The following is a 20,394-nucleotide window of genomic DNA, read 5'->3' as shown; positions in this document are numbered from 1 at the left end:
TTTCATTTGACCCTGCCACTCAGCATTTATAGAAGCTACATTTCATTTAAACTTGTTCAAGTTTCTTTCCTCTTAAAGAAACTCCCCGTCACCCAACGTGTCTCCAAAGACTGCCCTATCATTCTCCTTCCCTTCAGATGCACTCAACAAAATTGGCTCTCAGTTTTCTTCTCTCTCCACAAGCTGTCATTAGGATTCTGCCCAACATAGACACCAAAAATGCTGGGTCCCAGTGTTCTCCTTGTGCCTAAAACTAGGGAGGGGAAAAAAAATCATTTAATCTATTATTTGATTTCACTGTGGTATTTGACATGGATAGCCAGGGATTTAACAGTAAAAATCTTTGTAGATCATCTTTGTAATTTATAAGGCAACAAATTAATGCTTTTAATGTTAATAATCCCTTCTCCTTTAAGTAATTAATCTTGCAAGTAAGCATTTCTTTGTTTCTAGTTTCTTCTTTTTTCTATTTTTTAAATTTTTTATTTTTTTTATTTCTTTTTCATGTACCAGAATTCATTGTTTATGCACCATACCCAGTGCTCCATACAATACGTGCCCTCCATAATACCCACCACCTGGTTCCCCCAACCTCCCACCCCCTGCCCCTTCAAAACCCTCAGGTTGTTTTTCAGAGTCCATAGTCTCTCATGGTTCACCTCCCCTTCCAATTTCCCTCAACTCCCTTCTCCTCTCCATCTCCCCATGTCCTCCGTGTTATTTCTTATGCTCCACAAATAAGTGAAACCATATGATACTTGACTCTTTCTGCTTGATTTTTTTCTGTCAGCATAATCTCTTCCAGCCCCGTCCGTGTTGATACAAAGGTTGGGTATTCATCCTTTCTGATAGAGACATAATACTCCATAGTGTATATGGACCACATCTTCTTTATCCATTCGTCCATTGAAGGGCATCTTGGTTCTTTTCACAGTTTGGCAACCGTGGCCATTGCTGCTATGAACATTGGGGTGTTCTTGGCCCTTCTTTTCACTCCATCTGTATCTTTGGGGTAATGGCCCTTCTTTTCACTCCATCTGTATCTTTGGGGTAAATACCCAGTAGTGCAATTGCAGGGTCATAGGGAAGCTCTATTTTTAATTTCTTAAGGAATCTCCACACTGTTTTCCAAAGTGACTGCACCAACTTGCATTCCCACCACCAGTGTAAGAGGGTTCCCCTTTCTCCACATCCTCTCCAACACACGTTGTTTCCTGTCTTGCTAATTTTGGCCATTCTAACTGGTGTAAGGTGGTATCTCAATGTGGTTTTAATTTGAATCTTCCTGATGGCTAGTGATGATGAACATTCTTTCATGTGTCTGATAGCCATTTGTATGTCTTCATTGGAGAAGTGTCTGTTCATATCTTCTGCCCATGTTTTGATATGATTATCTGCTTTGTGTGTGTTGAGTTTGAGAAGTTCTTTATAGATCCTGGATATCAGCCTTTTTTCCATACTGTCATTTGCAAATAAATATCTTCTCCCATTCCGTGGGTTGCCTCTTTGTTTTGTTGACTGTTTCCTTTGCTGTGCAGAAGCTTTTGATCTTGATGAAGTCCCAAAAATTCATTTTCACTTTTGTTTCTTTTGCCTTTGGAGACATATCTTGAAAGAAGTTGCTGTGGCTGATATCAAAGAGGTTACTGCCTATGTTCTCCTCGAGGATTCTGATGGATTCCTGTCTCACATTGAGGTCTTTTATCCATTTCGAGTTTATCTTTGTGTATGGTGTAAGAGAATGGTCGAGTTTCATTCTTCTACATATAGCTGTCCAATTTTCCCAGCACCATTTATTGAAGAGACTGTCTTTTTTCAACTGTATATTTTTTCCAGCTTTGTCGAAGATTATTTGACCATAGAGTTGAGGGTCCATATCTGGGCTCTCTACTCTGTTATTTCTACTTTCTTAAAAACAATATAGGTTCTGTTGTATTTTGAATCAACACATTATAAAATCATGTAAACTGTGGAAATGATTTTTTTTCTAATTCTGTATGCCATTAATAGATGCCTTAGCCTCAAGCCCTAATAACTCCAACTAGGAAAAATCTTCTCTTGACTCTTCCTTTCTTAAAAAATGTCCTCATGTCAGGGAGGGCTTAGAGAACCTACACACTCCTATGTTTCTCTCTCTGTTGAGAACTTCTTATTCCATTGGGTTGCCCTTGCCCATCACGTAGACCCTGGGGTTCCTTGGGGCTCTGTCCTGGGCTCTTTTCTCTTTTCACCAACATATCCTATCTGGATATTCTCATCCATTCCCATGGCATCAGCTTTCCCAACAAGCTAAGAAATCTCTAATCAGTATAAGTAGTCCAGATCTCAGTAAACTGGCAGTGTTCAGGTCGTTTCAACTTTAACCTGCAATAATAAATTCTGTATATCCTCATTGGACAGCTCATAATGAAACACTATAATCACATTTTCACATGTATGAGTACATTCATAGTTAAGAATAGAGATTATGAGAGACAGAGATAGTGATAAAGAAATAACTTAGTTAGAATATAAGCTTTACTGCTCCAGTGAGGAGATCTCAAAATGCAATGACTTAAATAAAAGAAAGTATTTTTCAATTACATGAAAGTCTAGGCTACAGCGGCCTTTGGATGACTCAGGAACTCAGACGGTGTCTTGCTTGTTTCTCTGCCTTCTTTGACACGTGGCTTCCATCTTAAGGTCTACAACAGAAGCTATGAGTATAGTCATCATGCCCACATTACAGCCAGTGATAAGGAAGGAAAGGGAAGCACAAAACCCAACTCTTCCTTTTGAAGTCATGAAAAGCTGCAACCATCACTTCCACTCATAATCCAGTCACCAGAACATAGTCATATGCCACACTCAGCTTCAAAGGAGAAGGCTAGAAAATGAAAGTTTTCACTATGCAGCTTGTGTGCAGCTAAAACTCAGGGGTTCTGTTATTTTTTTAATGCTTTTATTTATTTATTTGAGAAAGAGAGCATGAGCCAGGGGGAGAGGAAAAGGGAGAGGGAAAAGCAGGCTCCCCACTGAGCAGGGAGCATGACCTGGGGTTCGATCCCAGGACCTTGGGATCATGACTTGAGCCAAAGTCTGACACTGACTGAGCCACCCAGGCAACCCCTCAGGAGTTCTATTATTTAAGATTATAAAGATAGAATTGGGGAAGAGGGTCATAGGATACCACCAACAGTTTCTGCTGCATGGATGTGAAATGAATGTTTCTGAAATCAATATCTTTACTTATTCTGTTCATTACAGTATTTCCTATTTTACTATATTCTAGATCATGTATTTTAAATCATACCATAGCTCATTGTGGATAATGACCCACAATTTGAAAAATTTTGCTCTAAGCCTACTGTGTCAAATATGGTAACAAGTAGCCACACGGCCTTTTGAGCACTCAACATGTGGCTAGTCTAAATTGATGTGTTGTTAGTATAGAACCCCCACACCAGATTTCAAAGACTTCGTACAAAAAAGAACGTGAAGTATCTTAGCAATTTTTATATTGATTAAATGTTGAAATGACAATATTTTGGCTATATTAAGTAAGATAGATAATCAAAATTAATTTAATTGTCTTATTTTTGTTTTTTAATGTGGCTACTAAAAAATGTAAAATCACATAGGAGGCTCACATTGTATTTCTATTAAGCCATACTGCTCTAAACTCTGGATGCAAACGTCAAACTCCCTTTGAAAATTAATACTTGAATATTCCGTGAGCACTTTCTTTTTTTTCTTTTTTCTTTTTTTCTTTTTAGAGAGAGAGTGTGTGCACACAGGCAGGGGGAGTGGTGAGGGAGAGAAAGGGAGAATCCCAAACAGACTCATGCCCAGTGCAGAGTCCGACATGGGGTTCCATCTCATGACCCTGAGATCAGGACCCGAGCTGAAATCAAGAGTGGGACACTTAACCAGCTGAGCTACGCAGGTGCCCCTACAAGCACTTTCTAAAACCAGACTCCTTATCTTCCCAGCCCTCAGCCCTTCTTCCGTCCTTCATTCCCACTCTGTATTCCTTCTGTTCCTTTCAGTCAATTAAAGGCAACACAATCCACTCCATGACCAGCCAAGAAAACTGAAAGGCACATTTCATCACATACATATATTTGCTGTGTACTATAATTTTACCTCTTAAATATGATATAAATGTATCAGTCTTTTTCTAATGTGATTATGAATGCCCTAGTTCAAAGATACCATCATCTCTCACCTACAATAATTGTATCAATTCCCAAACTGGCCCCTCTGCCTCTTGGATTGTGTCCCTCCCGTCAGTCTTCCAAATTTCAGTAAAAGCCGGAGAAGTGACTCCACTGATCACTCCCCACATACCTTAATAGTGCCAACAAGATCCTTTTTGATTTGAGGCCAGCTTGCTTCACCACTTTCCTGAACACATGGGCACTTTTTTCTATACCAAGTACTTTTCATTTCACTAAATGGGTCTTGATTATTCTCATCTCCTGAACCTTTGTATCAGTCATTCCTTATGTGCTTAGAATGCATTTTTCATCTCCTTCTTTCCTCTGGCTAAACACTACTCATACTTCAGAGCTTAATTAAAATTTTGCTTTGATTTCCTTTCCATAGATTTCCTTTCCAAAGCCCAAGAGTGGATTATGTGCCCCTCTTATGTGCTCCCACAGCATCCTGGACCTCAATAATTATTCTTGGCTACCGAAAGGATAAGATCATGCCATTTGAGACAGCATGAATGGACCTTGAGGGTATTGTGCTAAGTGAAATAAGTCAGACTGAGAAAGACAAATACCATATGATTTTACTCATAAGTGGAATCTTTAACAAATGTATAAAAAACAAAAAGAAGAATGGGAACTATAAATTCAGAGAATAAACTGTATTCCCTACCTCCTTTGGGAGCTAGAGAAGGCGTGATGGGCAAAATGGCTGAAGGGGAATAGGAGGTACAGACTTCCAGTTACAGAATGAGTAAGTCACAGGAACAAAAGGCACAGCATAAGGAGTATCGTCAATGATACTGTGTAGCAATATATAGGGGCAGATGGGGACACTTGTATAGCATATTGTATAATGTATAAATTTGTCACTATGTTGTATACCTGAAACCAATGTAACAGGGTGTGTCAACTATACTCAAAAAGTAAATAGATAAGTAACCTTCCATAAAAGTCCATGTATAAAAGATATTTGTAGGAGTGCTAGATGTTTGAAAGAATCAGGAGAGTCTTGATGGACACATTGCTCAGCAGTATGGGCAGCATGTAACACACTCCTAAAAGAAACATGCACAATTGTTGGTAACAGTGGTATCTGAGTGAATTAAACCATACCATTGATTTTAGTAAAACACTGTATTTAGCGCTCTGTGCTGCATGTTATACACTCCATACAGGAACATGGCCAAAAGGTGATCCTGGCAATCAACACTGGCTTCATGAATGATTCATTGCACTGCTATTCCCAAATAAAAAGACACAAAATATAAAAAGGAACCAATCACAGTTGAAGAATATAATAACCAATGAAACTACACTAGAGGAAATCAAGAGTAGATTAGGAGATGCCGAAAAATATATCAGAGATCTGGAAGACAAGGTAAAAATAGAAAGCACCCAAGCTGAAGAGCAAAAAAAGAAAAAAAAAATTTAAAAAGAGGAAAAGTTAAGGAATCTTTTGTACAGGATCAAATAAATAAACATTCATATTTCAGGGGTCCAAATAAATAATTCTTGCCTCCTGTATTTTTATTGCTTGCTTATTTGTCTGGTTTCACACCCATAGAAAATAAAACCTTTGGGGCATATCTGTTTCTACATAATTGACCACACCATCTCCATAATTTTGCATGATACCTGGCCCTACTAGGCTCAATAAATACTTATAAAACAACCAGATGGATGGATGGATGGATGAATGGATGAGATAGTTTATTTAATTAGAGATTGTTAGGGAGTAGCATATTTAGAAGGCTGTAACAAAATTTATTTGTATAGTAGATGATAAATTGGGTTCTTTGTTATAAACAGTAGGTCAAAGCTTTCCTTTTTTTTTTTTTTTTTTTTTTTTTTTTAGGTCCTGCCTCTTCTCTTTTCATCTTTTCACTTTCTTAATACAGGAAAAATATTTCCCTATTGTCATTCTTTCAGGGTCTGGCTCATCATCCACAATCAGGTACTATCCCTAAGTTCAAAAACTTAGTACTGTAATCCAATACCATTTCCATAGGGAACTATTGAATTTTGAAAGCGCTTCAACATTGGAGTAGGCATATCTAATGGAGGACTCGCAGGCGCTCTGACTTGAAGTGAAATAGCTATTTTGAGCCTGTCCAGTGTTGCTTAAATTGTAGCTTCCCTTGCCAACTATTTAGACAGGAGACGTGAGGAAAGCCTTAAAAGGAGCAGTGGGGAAGTGGACCGAGGGAGAAGAGAGACAAGGGATTGAAAAGCCGCTTAGCTGCTTTACAGTAAAACCCAGAGAAAGTGAGCACTTAACGGGAATGTGGATTTTATCCCTCCAGGAATTCTATTCACCCCACCCAGAAATAACCTTGACTGTAATTAGGCCGCTGAGAGCGATGACCCTTTCACAGACCGTTCAGAAACCTCTACTTTGTTTAGACACCATGTGTGGGTGGAACTTCCTGTTTGCACCCGGAGCAGCATAAAGCCTAGCTGCTCTGAGGAATGTTTGGGACCAGACCAGTTGCAAGGAGCAGGGCACAATACAGCGTGGTCTGCTCAGGGCCCTTCTCCCTGCAGCATGGGGAAGAACACACTCGTTCATCCAAATCTTATTCTCCTCCTTCTGGTCATCCTGCCTGCAGATGCCTCAGTCTCTGGAAAACCGTGAGTTTCACAGAGGACGTGAAGAATCTTTTCCTTAGGAGAGAATTCTTTGATTCTCATTTAGACTATTCATATGTCTTTCCCACGGAAGTCTTTCCCACCTTCTTATCCCCAAGGTCTCCTCCAATGATGAGATTTCATAAATCTGGTTTATTCATTCTTTACCTACTCTTAATTATTTTTCTCCAATTCTGAATCTCTGACTTTTTAAATTTTCTAGGGTTATACAAAGATTTTCTGAGGGGCATTGGCAGTTGATACTTTTAAAGGAATCAATTTTCAGATCCTCACCTTCAGATTGATTTGCTCGAGACCAGGCTATTTATCCTTTCTTACTTCTTTCTTAATTGCCCATCTTCCACTTTATAAAAAAAAGAAAGACAAATCTTTCCCACAATCAGATGTCACCGTGGAGCATTGTCCTAGAGTATAAAAATCCCATAGGGTGGAATATTGAAATACTGATAAAGGAATAATTTGAAATACTGATGCTGACGTTGAGAAAGCAAGGATTCTAACAAGGAGGGAGAAAATCCTTTTGCAGATTACGTGGTGATGAATTCTTTGTTTCAACAAAGTTGAAGGGGGATCTAAAGGAAACACCAGCTGATAGATGATTAGAAGCAATAGGTACTGGGTGATTTTTGGTACCTAATGCAGAAGGAGTTCTAAGAACTGGTAACAGTGATATAATTGTTTTATCTGTATTTTATTTACTTTATGTAAATAATTTTTTGTGGCACTCAGTGTCCATACAAACTAAAAATAGCAACAGAATTAATGTTAAGCCTCCTTTAATTCCCACAATTAAGGAATATCCATCCATGGATACAGAAAAAAAGCTCATTGTTCTTATTAAAGATGTGTTTCAAAAACATTTTTATTTTTTATCTAATATGTATGAATATTATAATACATTTATTTTGTTTTGATCAGTTATATACTAGTAAGACTTGAAAATAATTCAGTCCAGAAGAAAATGTTTAACAGTTTTATGATCACATAAAGAGTTGAATTTAAATTAAGCATCCATATGTAACATTACATATATATGAGTATATGTCTGTATATATATACATGTATAGTTAATAAAGAAACTAGTTAATAAAGAAGCAAGAGCTATTCATAAATATATTTTGAAGCATAAAAATCTTAGGATAAACTTCTATGTAGTAAGTGGCATGGTAATTCAAGTTTAAGGAGGAAAAAAAAGGAAAGATGTTGAATTTCTGATCATTACAAAAAGAACCTTTTGATGTACTTTTTAAGTAGGTCATACCGGGTATCTTATCACTGATATTTAAGAATCCATTGAAAACTTATAGAAGACTAAGTTTTAACTTAAAATTTCATCAAAAATAATATCTTTTGTTATTATTTGTGATAAAAATGTAAATGTTTACTTGAAAATATGTACGGAATGCATAGTGTCTAAAAATTATTTTAGGAATTCTGTAAGCAAAAATGTTTGAAAACTACGTAGTCAAAATTATATATGAGGGTATTGGTAAAGCTTCTGTTCTAGCTCATGGGTTACCAAGACCCAAAATTCTATCACTAGAAGGCCATTTTTGGGTGGAGCCATTGTCTAGCCAAGAGTTGAATGGCAAATATTTAAAATGCAAACAGCCAGGGTTAGGTAACATGAAGGTTTCATTAGTTACTTACAACTGAGACTTTAAACTAATGACTCACTTTCTTTGAGACTTGGATTCCATATCTGTAAAGTGGAAGCAAGTATTTGCCTTAATCATTTTCACAGGGTTGTTGAATATATTTATCCAATGAAAATACTATTTATTGATTGATTTTTATAGTGTCTCTCCTGAGACTTTGCTTGCTTTTTACAGCAATCCTCATGTAAAATAGATTTACAACATGAATAAACATAATTAGCATATTTTTATTTGAATTCAGATGCTCGCATATTGTGTTCCTTAAAGTGAAGTATCCTAGCAAATTTTAATCTATTTAAAGCTCACTTCCAGCAAAATGTTCACTGCCAGGGCACTGGTGATGGAACAGGGAATAATTCTCATGCATGCCATTCAGCAACAGAGACCAATGTCATGTTCATCAATATATCCTCTCTTGGTATCCCACTAATGTTAGTAACAATCATTGTGTTGGAAAATAATGCTGGTGATAGCAATACCTCTCCTCCTACACTTTCTGCTAACGGGACTCCCCCATTCCAGGCAGTACATGGTCCTGGTCCCCTCCCTGCTCCACTCTGAAACTCCTGAGAAGGGCTGCCTCCTTTTAAGCTACCTGAATGAGACAGTGACTGTGAGTGCTTCCTTGGAGTCTCTCAGGGAGAACAAGAGCCTCTTCACTGACCTGGTGGTAGAGAAGGACTTATTCCACTGTGTCTCCTTCACTGTGAGTATGCCTGTTTGACTTCACATACTTGATTCTACTAGTTAGGATAATAGGCATCTAGAATTCAGTCAAGATAAAGCTTGGAGAGCCTGGCAAAGACTTCAGAAAGAAATCAAAGTGTGGCAGCAGTGTGTAGAAATTAAGAAGCAATGCATGAATTTCCAATGGGAGACAAATTATTAAAAATCAACTTGATGATCAAAGAAAATTTCTGTTAGCCAGGAGGAAAAAGCAGTATGCACTAGACAAAAGGAAAATGGGACTTCTTAACATTAAAATGGAAAAAATATTAATAAGGCAAGCTGGATTAATCCATGACATAAGCCTCCAGTGGTGGTCTGGCAGGAACACATCAGCCCATATTAAACAGGGAAAATTGTAGAAATTACCATAAGCAAATATCCAGTATCTCTTCAGAGTTGCCCATATGTAAAATGCTTACAGCCTATGGCCAATAAAATATGGTGGCTTCATTTTCCATAGACTTAAATATGCTTTTACCATGCCCTTTTAACACAGAACATCAACTTGGTAAAGTTCATCATATATTTGAATCAAGGCATATTGGCTGATCTATAAGGAGATGTAAGTCTCAATTACAACCTCTTTTACTGATGTATTTTCCTCCATCTTCTGTTCTGTCTCCCCATTTGTAAAATAACAGAAGTAATTCCTGCCCATGCCAACTTCCCCCTGATGAAAATGAGGGGGTGCAGTGAAGTAAAGGGACCAGATCTCCAGGGAGGAGAGGAACAAAGAAGGGAGGAGAAAACTTGCAAGACTGAATGGGTTCTTATGGTCTGTCCTATATTTCAGGTCCCAAGATCTCCATCCAATGAAGAGGTCATGTTCCTCACTATCCAAGTGAAAGGACCAACCCAAGAATTCAAAAGGCGGACCACAGTGGTGGTTAAAAACAAAGAGAACCTGGTCTTTGTCCAGACAGACAAGCCCATCTACAAACCAGGGCAGACAGGTACAAAAAGGCCCTATAGTCAGAACAACTCCCAAAAGGAAAGACCTTCCTCCCCCGCATCTTCCCCAGTGAATGGCTCTATAGACCTGGTTCTTTAACAGTTTGTTTTTGTTTTTGTTTTACCAACTGCTAAGCCTGATTTAAGGTTTCTGGGACTCATGGAAAATATTTCTGTTTCAGTGAAGTTTCGTGTTGTTGCATTGGATGAAAACTTTCACCCCTTGAATGAGTTGGTAAGTCTCCAAATACCTATCTAGAATCATTATTTGTGTAAACAATCTGGATGCCTGTTTTTGGTGCTGGGGGAAGACACGGAGAGAAAGAATCTGGTATCATTAGCAGTGGTTTCTGGCATTACAATAGTGCATGATCCTCGTTTAAACCAGAATCTCAGGTCAAGGAAGTAGCTAGTTCTTTCCAGCTTGGTACTGGTACTTAGTTGTCACACAAGCAAACTTACTCTTTATAAAGTTCTCCACTAGGCAAATTAGAAAGATATATTAAATAATAGACATGCCTACACCATGAAATAAGTTAAATTCAAATAACTTCTCAAAGTTTTAGAATTTTTCTAAACACACCTACCAGAACCTCTTCTGTCAAGGAAGAGTATAATCAGTGTTTGTTCTTTGAGACTAACACCTGATACTTAAAAGAAACAACTCTTTCAATTTTAATGCAGACTTCAAAGCAGAAAGTCTTAATTTTTCTCTCCCAAATGCATGGCTTCACCACATCTTCTTTTTTTTTTCCAAGTAAATAAAAAAAAATTTTTTTTTAATTTTTTATTTATTTTCAGCATAACAGTATTCATTGTTTTTTCACCACACCCAGTGCTCCATGCAATCTGTGCCCTCCCTAAGACCCACCACCTGGTTCCCCCACCCTCCCACCCCCCGCCCCTTCAAAACCCTCAGGTTGTTTTTCAGAGTCCATAGTCTCTCATGGTTTACCTCCCCTTCCAGTTTCCCTCAACTCCCTTCTCCTCTCCATCTACCCTTGTCCTCTATATTATTTGTTATGCTCCACAAATAAGTGAAACCATATGATACTTGATTCTCTCTGCTTGACTTATTTCACTCAGCATAATCTCTTCCAGTCCCGTCCATGTTGCTACAAAAGTTGGGTATTCGTCCTTTCTGATGGAGGCATAATACTCCATAGTGTATATGGACCATATCTTCTTTATCCATTCATCCGTTGAAGGGCATCTTGGTTCTTTCCACAGTTTGGCAACCGTGGCCATTGCTGCTATAAACATTGGGGTACAGATGGCCCTTCTTTTCACTCCATCTGTATCTTTGGGGTAAATACCCAGTAGTGCAATTGCAGGGTCATAGGGAAGCTCTATTTTTAACTTCTTGAGGAATCTCCATACTGTTCTCCAAAGTGGCTGCACCAGCTTGCATTCCCACCAACAGTGTAAAAGGGTTCCCCTTTCTCCACATCCTCTCCAACACACGTTGTTTCCTGTCTTGCTAATTTTGGCCATTCTAACTGGTGTAAGGTGGTATCTCAATGTGGTTTTGATTTGAATCTCCCTTATGGCTAGTGATGATGAACATTTTTTTCATGTGTCTGATAGCCATTTGTATGTCTTCATTGGAGAAGTGTCTGTTCATATCTTCTGCCCATTTTTTAATATGATTGTCTGTTTTGTGTGTGTTGAGTTTGAGGAGTTCTTTATAGATCCTGGATATCAACCTTTTGTCTGTACTGTCATTTGCAAATATCTTCTCCCAGTCCGTGGGTTGCCTCTTTGTATTGTTGACTGTTTCTTTTGCTGTGCAGAAGCTTTTGATCTTGATGAAGTCCCAAAAGTTCATTTTCGCTTTTGTTTCCTTCGCCTTTGGAGACATATCTTGAAAGAAGTTGCTGTGGCTGATATCAAAGAGGTTACTGCCTATGTTCTCCTCGAGGATTCCGATGGATTCCTGTCTCACGTTGAGGTCTTTTCTTTTATCCATTTCGAGTTTATCTTTGTGTATGGTGTAAGAGAATGGTCGAGTTTCATTCTTCTACATATAGCTGTCCAGTTTTCCCAGCACCACTTATTGAAGAGACTGTCTTTTTTCCACTGGATATTTTTTCCTGTTTTGTCGAAGATTATTTGACCATAGAGTTGAGGGTCCATATCTGGGCTCTCTACTCTGTTCCACTGGTCTATGTGTCTGTTTTTATGCCAGTACCATGCTGTCTTGGTGATCACAGCTTTGTAGTTCACCACATCTTCTTATCTCAGAGGCAACTCTTTTCTTCTAACTCCTAAAACAAAAGCTTATCTTGGGGCACCTGGGTGGCTCAGTTGGTTAAGCAACCCACTCTTGATTTTGGTTCAGGTCGTGATCTCAAGAGTCCTGGGATCAAGCCCAGTGTCGGCTCTGTGTTCAGTGAGGAGTTCACTTGAGGATTCTCCCTCTCCCTCTCTCCCTCTGCCCCTCCTCCCACTCCCACTCTCGCTCCCTCTAAAATAAATGAATAAACCTCTTTAAAAAAAAAAAAGATTATTGCATAATCCCTATTTCCTCTCTTTCTCTCATACCTATATCCACTTTATCAGAAAATCATGCTAGCTTGAAATATATCCATACTGTTTCTATTTCCAACAACCTGAACTGCCACAATCTCATCCTGGTCAATATCACCTCTAAACAAGGCTGTTGCAGTAACCTTGAAGCTGATCTTCTAGTTTCTACTTCCATTCCTCTATCTAAAATAAACACCTCATCCATCACTCTGGCAGCCTTACCTGCTTCGTTTTGCTTCTCAGCATTTCACTACCTAATATAAATCGGGTGTGTGTGTGTGTGTGTGTGTGTGTGTGTGTACACATATATATGTTTATCATACATTTTTTATCTTTGAGATATAGGATTGATGCCATATCATTGATACATATGTCAAATAAATACTGAATATCAAATAAATATCAATATCAAAGAATAAATATGTTAAGTATATATAAAATATATATCTCTCAGATACATATATGTGTGTATATATATGTGTATGTGTATGTGTTTCTTATATATCGATCCCTATTAGAATACAAGCTCCATGAGAGCAAATACATCATTCTTTTGTGCACTGCTATACTTCCAGCACCTAGAATGATGTACAGCACATGGTAAGCACTTAATAAATACTAGTTTTTTTAAAATGACTAACCACTGATGATAGTAAAGGAGCTATTCTTCCTCTTTAGTCTTAGAACTAAGAATTCCATGACTATCTCAGTATTTGGGACGAAGTACAATTCTCATAGTTCCATTAGTTTATTTCTTAATCCATAAAATTTCATGACAAAGGAGTGTTCCTCACTAGGATCCTTTTAGTATTTAAGTAATATTAGTAAGTCCCATTCTAAATGAGTGGCTGTGCACATGGGTATTTGTTGCTCATGGCCTAATAAGTCCTTAACATTATTTATTAATTGATGGGGCGCCTGGGTGGCTCAGTTGGTTAAGCAGCTGCCTTCGGCTCAGGTCATGATCCCAGCGTCCTGGGATGGAGTCGCGCATCGGTCTCCTTGCTCGGTGGGGAGCCTGCTTCTCCCTCTGCCTCTGTCTGCCACTCTGTCTGCCTGTGCTCGCTCACTCTCTCTCTCTCTCTGACAAATAAATAAATAAAAATCCTTAAAAAAATTATTAATTGCTTAAAATAGATTAATTGAAAGTTTTATAAATTTTTTAAATTTAAAGTTAATTTAACGTTAATTTAATTTTTTTAATTTAATGTTATTTTTTCAGTGTTCCAAGATTCATTGTTTGTGCACCACACCCAGTGCTCCATACGTGCCCTCCTTAATACCCACCACCAGGCTTATCCATCTCCCCACCCACCTCCCCTCCAAAACCCTCAGTTTGTTTCTGAGAGTCCAGTCTCTCATGGTTCGTCTCCCCCTAAGTTTTGTAAAATTTAACCCAGACTCTTTTTTCTGTTTTACTACAGATAGTTATGTCTATATAAAGCTGTCTTTTTTATAAATCATAAAGCTGTCTTTTTTATAAATCAGAATTGAGAATATTTGAGAATAATTCTGCATTCCTTTATTTCTCTTTTGTCTTTCAGATTCCACTAGTACACATTCGGGTAAGCAACATGAAACATTCCATAAACAGAATTAAATAAATTTAGAGAAAATGCTCATATTTGAGAGGTTCTTCCAGTATACCAGAAACTTGTCATTAAGGGAGAAACGTTTTGAGCTCACATAGCGCTAGATGGTTCTAACATCTGTCCTCCCCACCCCTCACCACCACTACCAAAGGCATTGGTTCTCTTTGTGGATAACATAGGAGTCTCCATAGATTGCTTTTATTGTCTCTGATGCTCTAAGCTTTGTAAGTTACAATTACTGTATCCATAGGACCCGAAAGGAAATCGCATCGCACAATGGCAGAAACTCCTATTAGAGAATGGTCTCAAGCAGTTGAGCTTTCCCCTCTCGTCAGAGCCCTTTCAGGGCTCCTATGAGGTGGTGGTACAGAAGGAATCAGGTGGAGTGAAAATGCACGCCTTCACTGTGGAGGAATTTGGTATGGATTATGAAAAGTCATGGAGCATTTTCTTCATATCTAAACTTCCAGGGCCTACTGTTGGTGCTTATTTAGAGTCCTTCTGTTTTCTATGTGTGAGGTTGAGCTTTGAGGAGAATCAGTTATATCTAACTCCAATGAGACTATCAGTGATCGGTGCATAGAACTTCACATAGCTTGGTTATTTTTTGTAATAACTTAATCTCAAAAAATATGTAAAACATCCTTGTTTTAGACAAGTCTTCCATAATTCATTAAGGGTACAGTCCTTCTATCAGAATATCCATTTTAGGGATACCTAAATGGTGAGGGGTGGCTCAGTCAGTTAAGCGTCTGTCTTGGGCTCAGGTCATGATCCCAGGGATCCCTGCCCAGCAGGGCATCTGCTTATCCCTCTCCCTCTGCCTCTACCCCTGCTTTTGCTCTTTCTTTCAAATAATTAATTAAAATCTTAAAAAAAAAATCCATTGATAGTAAGGTGGTTATATTGGAGAGTATAGCTACCTTTTCAGAGCCCTAGAATATTATTAGGGAATTTTACTGAAAATACTAAGTCCCCAAAAGTTGAAAAATAATCACTAACTTCCTTTATCTCCAATAAACAGTGCTTCCCAAGTTTGAAGTGCAAATAACAATGCCAAGGATAATCACTATCTTGGAAGAAGATGTGAATGTATCAGTATGTGGCCTGTGAGTTTATATATTTTTTAATCTTTTGAGAGAATTATATAAAGGAGACTCACTATTTGGGATTATTTTGACTTACTTTTTTTTAGGAGCAGTGAGAGTACAAATACTTTAAGTACATGGGATCATCCCATCTCTGGAATGTTCCTCACCTGTTGTTTTTCTATTTTTCCTTCTTTTTCCTTTCACGGCCTTAACCAGTATTATTATAACTATCATGGGGAAAACAACTGTTCCTAGAGAAGCTATCTACAGTGGTTGATTCTGAAAGTGACAAAGCTACACACACACACACATACACACACACAAATGGGACAGTGTTGAAGAGTATAGTGACTTTCCCTTCTCTAGGCTATAGAGGAAATTCTGTCATCAACAGATCATTTACCTGACCTTGCATGCATAGTGGAAAAACAGCTTAGATTCAGAATTTGTAGAGATAGGGATATTACCCAAATCTCAGCTGAGTCATCGGTCTACCAAAGGCATGTCACATACCTCTCAGCACTGCCATTTTTACTGATGAGACTGGACATGATCTCTCAGTCTTGGTCCTTTCCAACCTTGAAAATTCATGTTTTTAAAAATCTCATGCCCATCTCCAGTAGTCCAGGGGTAGCACTAGCAGAAAGGAGCCCTAGCACTGAAGAAACCAGCTCTGCCTAAAGACCACACATGTAATGCACCCACGGTTCACCTGGGTCCCTGCACTGTCTCAGAGCAATTGCCACCAAGTTCTGATCCTATATAATGGGTGATCAATACTCTTGCAAATAAAGATAGGTAGGGAAGGAAACAAATACCCTTGAAAACACACCAACCATCAATGACCTACATGTATATATGCCACAACCCCATTTTTATAAAAAGTAGACAAGTTAAACTCCATATAAATAGAGCTGCACATTGGAAGAGGATAATGGAAGGAAACACCATCATATTCATAGTTTGTATTCCGAGGTAGAATTGAGGTCCTCTTCTCTCTCTCATTTTCATTTTGTTGATACTGTTTTTTTTTTCTTTTAAGAACAGGTGTAGCTTTAGTAATAAATACATCTTTTTAAAGATGAAATTAAAAATAAAAAATTAAGGGGAAAAATATGATCAAAGACAGTAGTCAATTTCAGCATGTGGCACTGGAGATTTTTTTAAAAAGAGTCATAACTTAGCATACTTGCTCTCAACACTGCTCTCAACCTGCAGAGATTAGAAGTAGAGAGGGTAAAAACATACTATTGCTAAGAGGGGAATGGAAATAAATAGAAAATGGAGATGTTCAATGTCTGCTTTGGTTCATTTGGCAATGTTCTTATGACAGATACACATATGGGAAGCCCGTCCCGGGACATATGACTATGAGAGTATGCAGAAAATACAGTAACCCTTCTAACTGCTATAGTGGAGAGTCACAGGCTGTCTGTGAGAAATTCAGTCACCAGGTAGGTGAAAAACTGTTCTTTCCAGGGACTAACAATGGACACATTGTTAATAAGCAATGAATTACAACATGGTACTAACTCAGGAAGAGAGCAATCTGTAAGGGAATTCTATGTTGGCTACAATGATTTTTAAATATCAGTGATTTAGCACAATAGGAATTATTTATTTCTTGTAATTTTCCACTGTGGGTGTTCCTGGCTCACCAAGCTCCCAGAATAATGAAAGTTGAGCAATCTCCAATACTTGGCATCCAGAGCTGCCTTGGGCATCTACTTGTATGAAGGAAGAAGAAAAAGCATTATACCTGTTAATCACTTTGGCTGGGAGGGGTATATGTTTTGCCTTCTTTCCATGACCAAGAACTTGTCACATGGCCCTTCCTAGGGCTCACAGAGATAGGAGACTCAGTCTCCAGATGGGCAGCCCCTTCCCAGCAACAGTTGGATACTATGGAAGGGGAGCTCGACTTGTGAAAACTTAGCTCCCTGCTACAGTAGGATTACCCACAAATTTTTAAGACATTTTCTATCACATTAACTCTAGGGAATATCAGATGCTAAGAAATATATCCATTTTAAACCAGATACTATTATGAAATGCAATCATAATTAATCTCTAGAGAATATGTATTGTGTTCTTGTCATAGAAAATCCCAGGTTATATTGTCCCCCAAAAATCCCACTGGATTATTCAACGACTGATCTGTCCAGTATTATGTTTTTGTATTTTATCCCCACCTAGCTAAACAGCCAGGGTTGCGTCTCTCAGCAAGTAAAAACCAAGATCTTCCAGATGAAGAGACAAGGGTATGAAATGAAACTTGAAGTGGAGGCCAAGATCCAAGAAGAAGGAACAGGTTTGCATACCGCGTGGGTATGGGAGAAAAAAAATGAACATGGATTTATTTCCTCTGCTGAACTATGAACTGCAATGGAAGTAGTGTAAGAAGTTCAGGGAGATCATCCTTCCAGAAAAACTTATATTTTCTTTTCTTTTTTTTCCAGAGGTAGAATTAACTGGAAAAAGATCCACTGAAATAACAAGAACCATAACCAAACTTTCATTCATAAAAGTGGACCCATACTTTAGACGAGGGATCCCCTTCTTTGGGCAGGTGAAGTATTTTCTAAGTCACAAATCAAATTGTGTACTATCACTTAATAAGCATATTATATTCTGCTAAAATCAGACCTGGTTTATTATCTATTGATTAGCATAACCAAAAGTGTAAAACCACATAAAAACAAATCTGCTCCTCTGTAAATTAGTATATGAAATCTACAAAATTATTCTAAAACACCTTCAAAATTTTTTTCACCTTTAGAACAACATTGTGTGATATCACTCAGTCTTTCCTTGGTTTACCAGTAGTTTCGGATTTTTATATTTTCTCACAAGAATCTCAGAAATTATGGTGGCCTTTTAAATTACCGTGCTATCACTAACTTTGTATGGAAATGAGTGGGTAGGTGGCTTTTTTATTTTGAAGTATAAAATATTCTACTGTACCTGGTGTTTCTTTCATGGATATTATATTTACATTATTTTCTCTATAGCAGCTGGAATATATTTTTAAAAAACAGTGCACAAAAGGGTGAAATATTTCTATTTAAGGCTTCCAGATTTTTAAAATATAAATTTTCTCATGTATCTACAAAATATCTGGTATTGTTATTTTTTGTATTATAAGCAGATGTGCAGATGGATCTTTCTGACTCCAGAAGTCTGAGATGGCAGTTTTATGTCCATCAATGTGTAATTATTGTGTGTCATATTCTTTTTTTTTTAAGATTTTATTTATTTATTTGACAGACAGAGATCACAAGTAGGCAGAGAGGCAAGCAGAGAGAGAGAGGGAGAAGCAGGCTTCCTGCTGAGCAGAGAGTCCGATGTGGGGTTTGATCCCAAGACCCTGGGATCATGACCTGAGCTGAAAGCAGAGGCTTTAACCCACTGAGCCACCCAGGCGCACCCCTGTGTGTCATATTCTTAATGGAAATGTTATGAGGTTGTAGGTGTGGAGACCAAAGCAGAGAAGGACGAGACCTGACTAAAGAGGGGCAGAGTATGTTTTAGAATGTTTTGATTATGTTATGACAGCAAAAGATTTGAGAAGTTTTTGTCACTTCCCAAAATGAACATTCCATTTATTTTTAATTTCTGAGAGGTATATTGTACTTTTTTGATACTTCATTCCTGCTAAATAACTACCCCATTAGTCATAAGACTCTTTCATCAAAAGAGAATCAGAAATTTGTACCTATCCTTGAATTTGTACGTGCAGCCAATATTTCATTGGCAAACTGAGATTTTATTAATCAACTACAAATATGGATCCAAGTCTCCCAGTTGTGCTTCCTTCTACCAAAAGTAGCTTCTACTAAAAAAGAATCATCTTTACAATCTGAATCAGATTACTAATCTACTGAGTTCAATATTAACAGTAATTTGACTTTAGGCCCTTATGTAATACTGTATGATTCTATTCAACTTTGCATTTTTCACATGGAAAGTCCCTCATAATATCTGCCTACCTTCCAAAAGTTTGAAAGTTCTGGATTGAGAAGCAGATGTATAAAAAAACAACTAGAAAAGTATACAAGGTAATGTATTAGCAATTGCTATCTTGTGCACTTATATTTTAGAACACTAATCCATAGAAAGTTAAGGGTCGGTCATAAAATAAGTGTTTGGAGCTCAATTAAATTTGGCTAAGGTAAAAAAAAAGAAATAAATTTGGCCAAGGAGTTAAAAATTTTTATTACTATCTGGCACTTGTCGCTCTGTAACTCTCCAAGAGTTCTATATAGTACATGGCATTTCCAAAATATCCACGGAATCCTTTTTACAGGTCACCCCTGTCATCAGCTCCATAATTCTTAATCTTTTCACACTGCTTTATTTTATTTTATTTAGGGGGAAGTAGGAGCAGGGGAGAGGAAGAGAGAGAATCATAAGCAGGCTGCAGAGCCCGATGTGGCGCTCAATCCCACAACCCTGAGATCAACCTGAGCTGAAATCAAGAAGCAGATGATTAACTGACTGAGCCACCCAGGCATCCCCACAATGCTTTATTTTTTGTCTTAGGGCTGATTACTACTAAATAAATATATATCATCTATGTGTTTATTTAACATATATCTCTCTTCTATGACGGCAGGAACTTTGCTTTGTTTACCACTGTAGCCTCAATCCCTGGAACCACGTCCAATATATAGGACATAATAAATATTTGTGATACAATGAATGTTTGGTGACTACTGGGTATTAACCATATAACTGATCCACAGATTTTAATCTTCAGGTGCAACTAGTGGATGGGAAAGGTGTCCCCATGCCAAATGAACTTGTCTTCATCACAGCAAATGAAGCTAACTATAACTCCAATGCCACCACTGATGAGCATGGCCTGGTTCAGTTCTCTATCAACACCACCAACATTATGAGTACCTCTCTCACTGTCAGGGTAAGTTTGAAGAGAAGTTACCAATGACGTGAAGTAGTCTTGGAAATAAGGTTGCACCCTAAAGGTGATGATACTTTC

The 20,394-nt window shown here is 37.9% G+C and overlaps 1 protein-coding gene across 1 annotated transcript in view; it reads left to right on the top strand.

Moving 5' to 3' along the window:
* Positions 1-6,055: 6,055 nt before the first annotated feature.
* The window catches only part of LOC308348454 (alpha-2-macroglobulin-like), a 42,007-nt gene continuing 27,668 nt past the window's right edge, over positions 6,056-20,394 (top strand). The window contains exons 1-11 of the mRNA XM_080812512.1: positions 6,056-6,827; positions 9,026-9,209; positions 10,026-10,185; positions 10,366-10,418; positions 14,257-14,277; positions 14,555-14,723; positions 15,329-15,413; positions 16,729-16,849; positions 17,592-17,706; positions 17,855-17,964; positions 20,155-20,316. Coding sequence (XP_080668638.1) covers positions 6,742-6,827; positions 9,026-9,209; positions 10,026-10,185; positions 10,366-10,418; positions 14,257-14,277; positions 14,555-14,723; positions 15,329-15,413; positions 16,729-16,849; positions 17,592-17,706; positions 17,855-17,964; positions 20,155-20,316 — 1,266 coding nt within the window. The 5' untranslated portion in view covers positions 6,056-6,741. The remainder of the gene's footprint in view (positions 6,828-9,025; positions 9,210-10,025; positions 10,186-10,365; positions 10,419-14,256; positions 14,278-14,554; positions 14,724-15,328; positions 15,414-16,728; positions 16,850-17,591; positions 17,707-17,854; positions 17,965-20,154; positions 20,317-20,394) is intronic.

This window comes from Martes martes (genome assembly GCF_963455335.1).
Source record: "Martes martes genome assembly, chromosome: 8".
NCBI classification, from domain to species: Eukaryota; Metazoa; Chordata; class Mammalia; order Carnivora; family Mustelidae; genus Martes; species Martes martes.
This window is presented reverse-complemented; position numbering and strand designations above follow the sequence as displayed.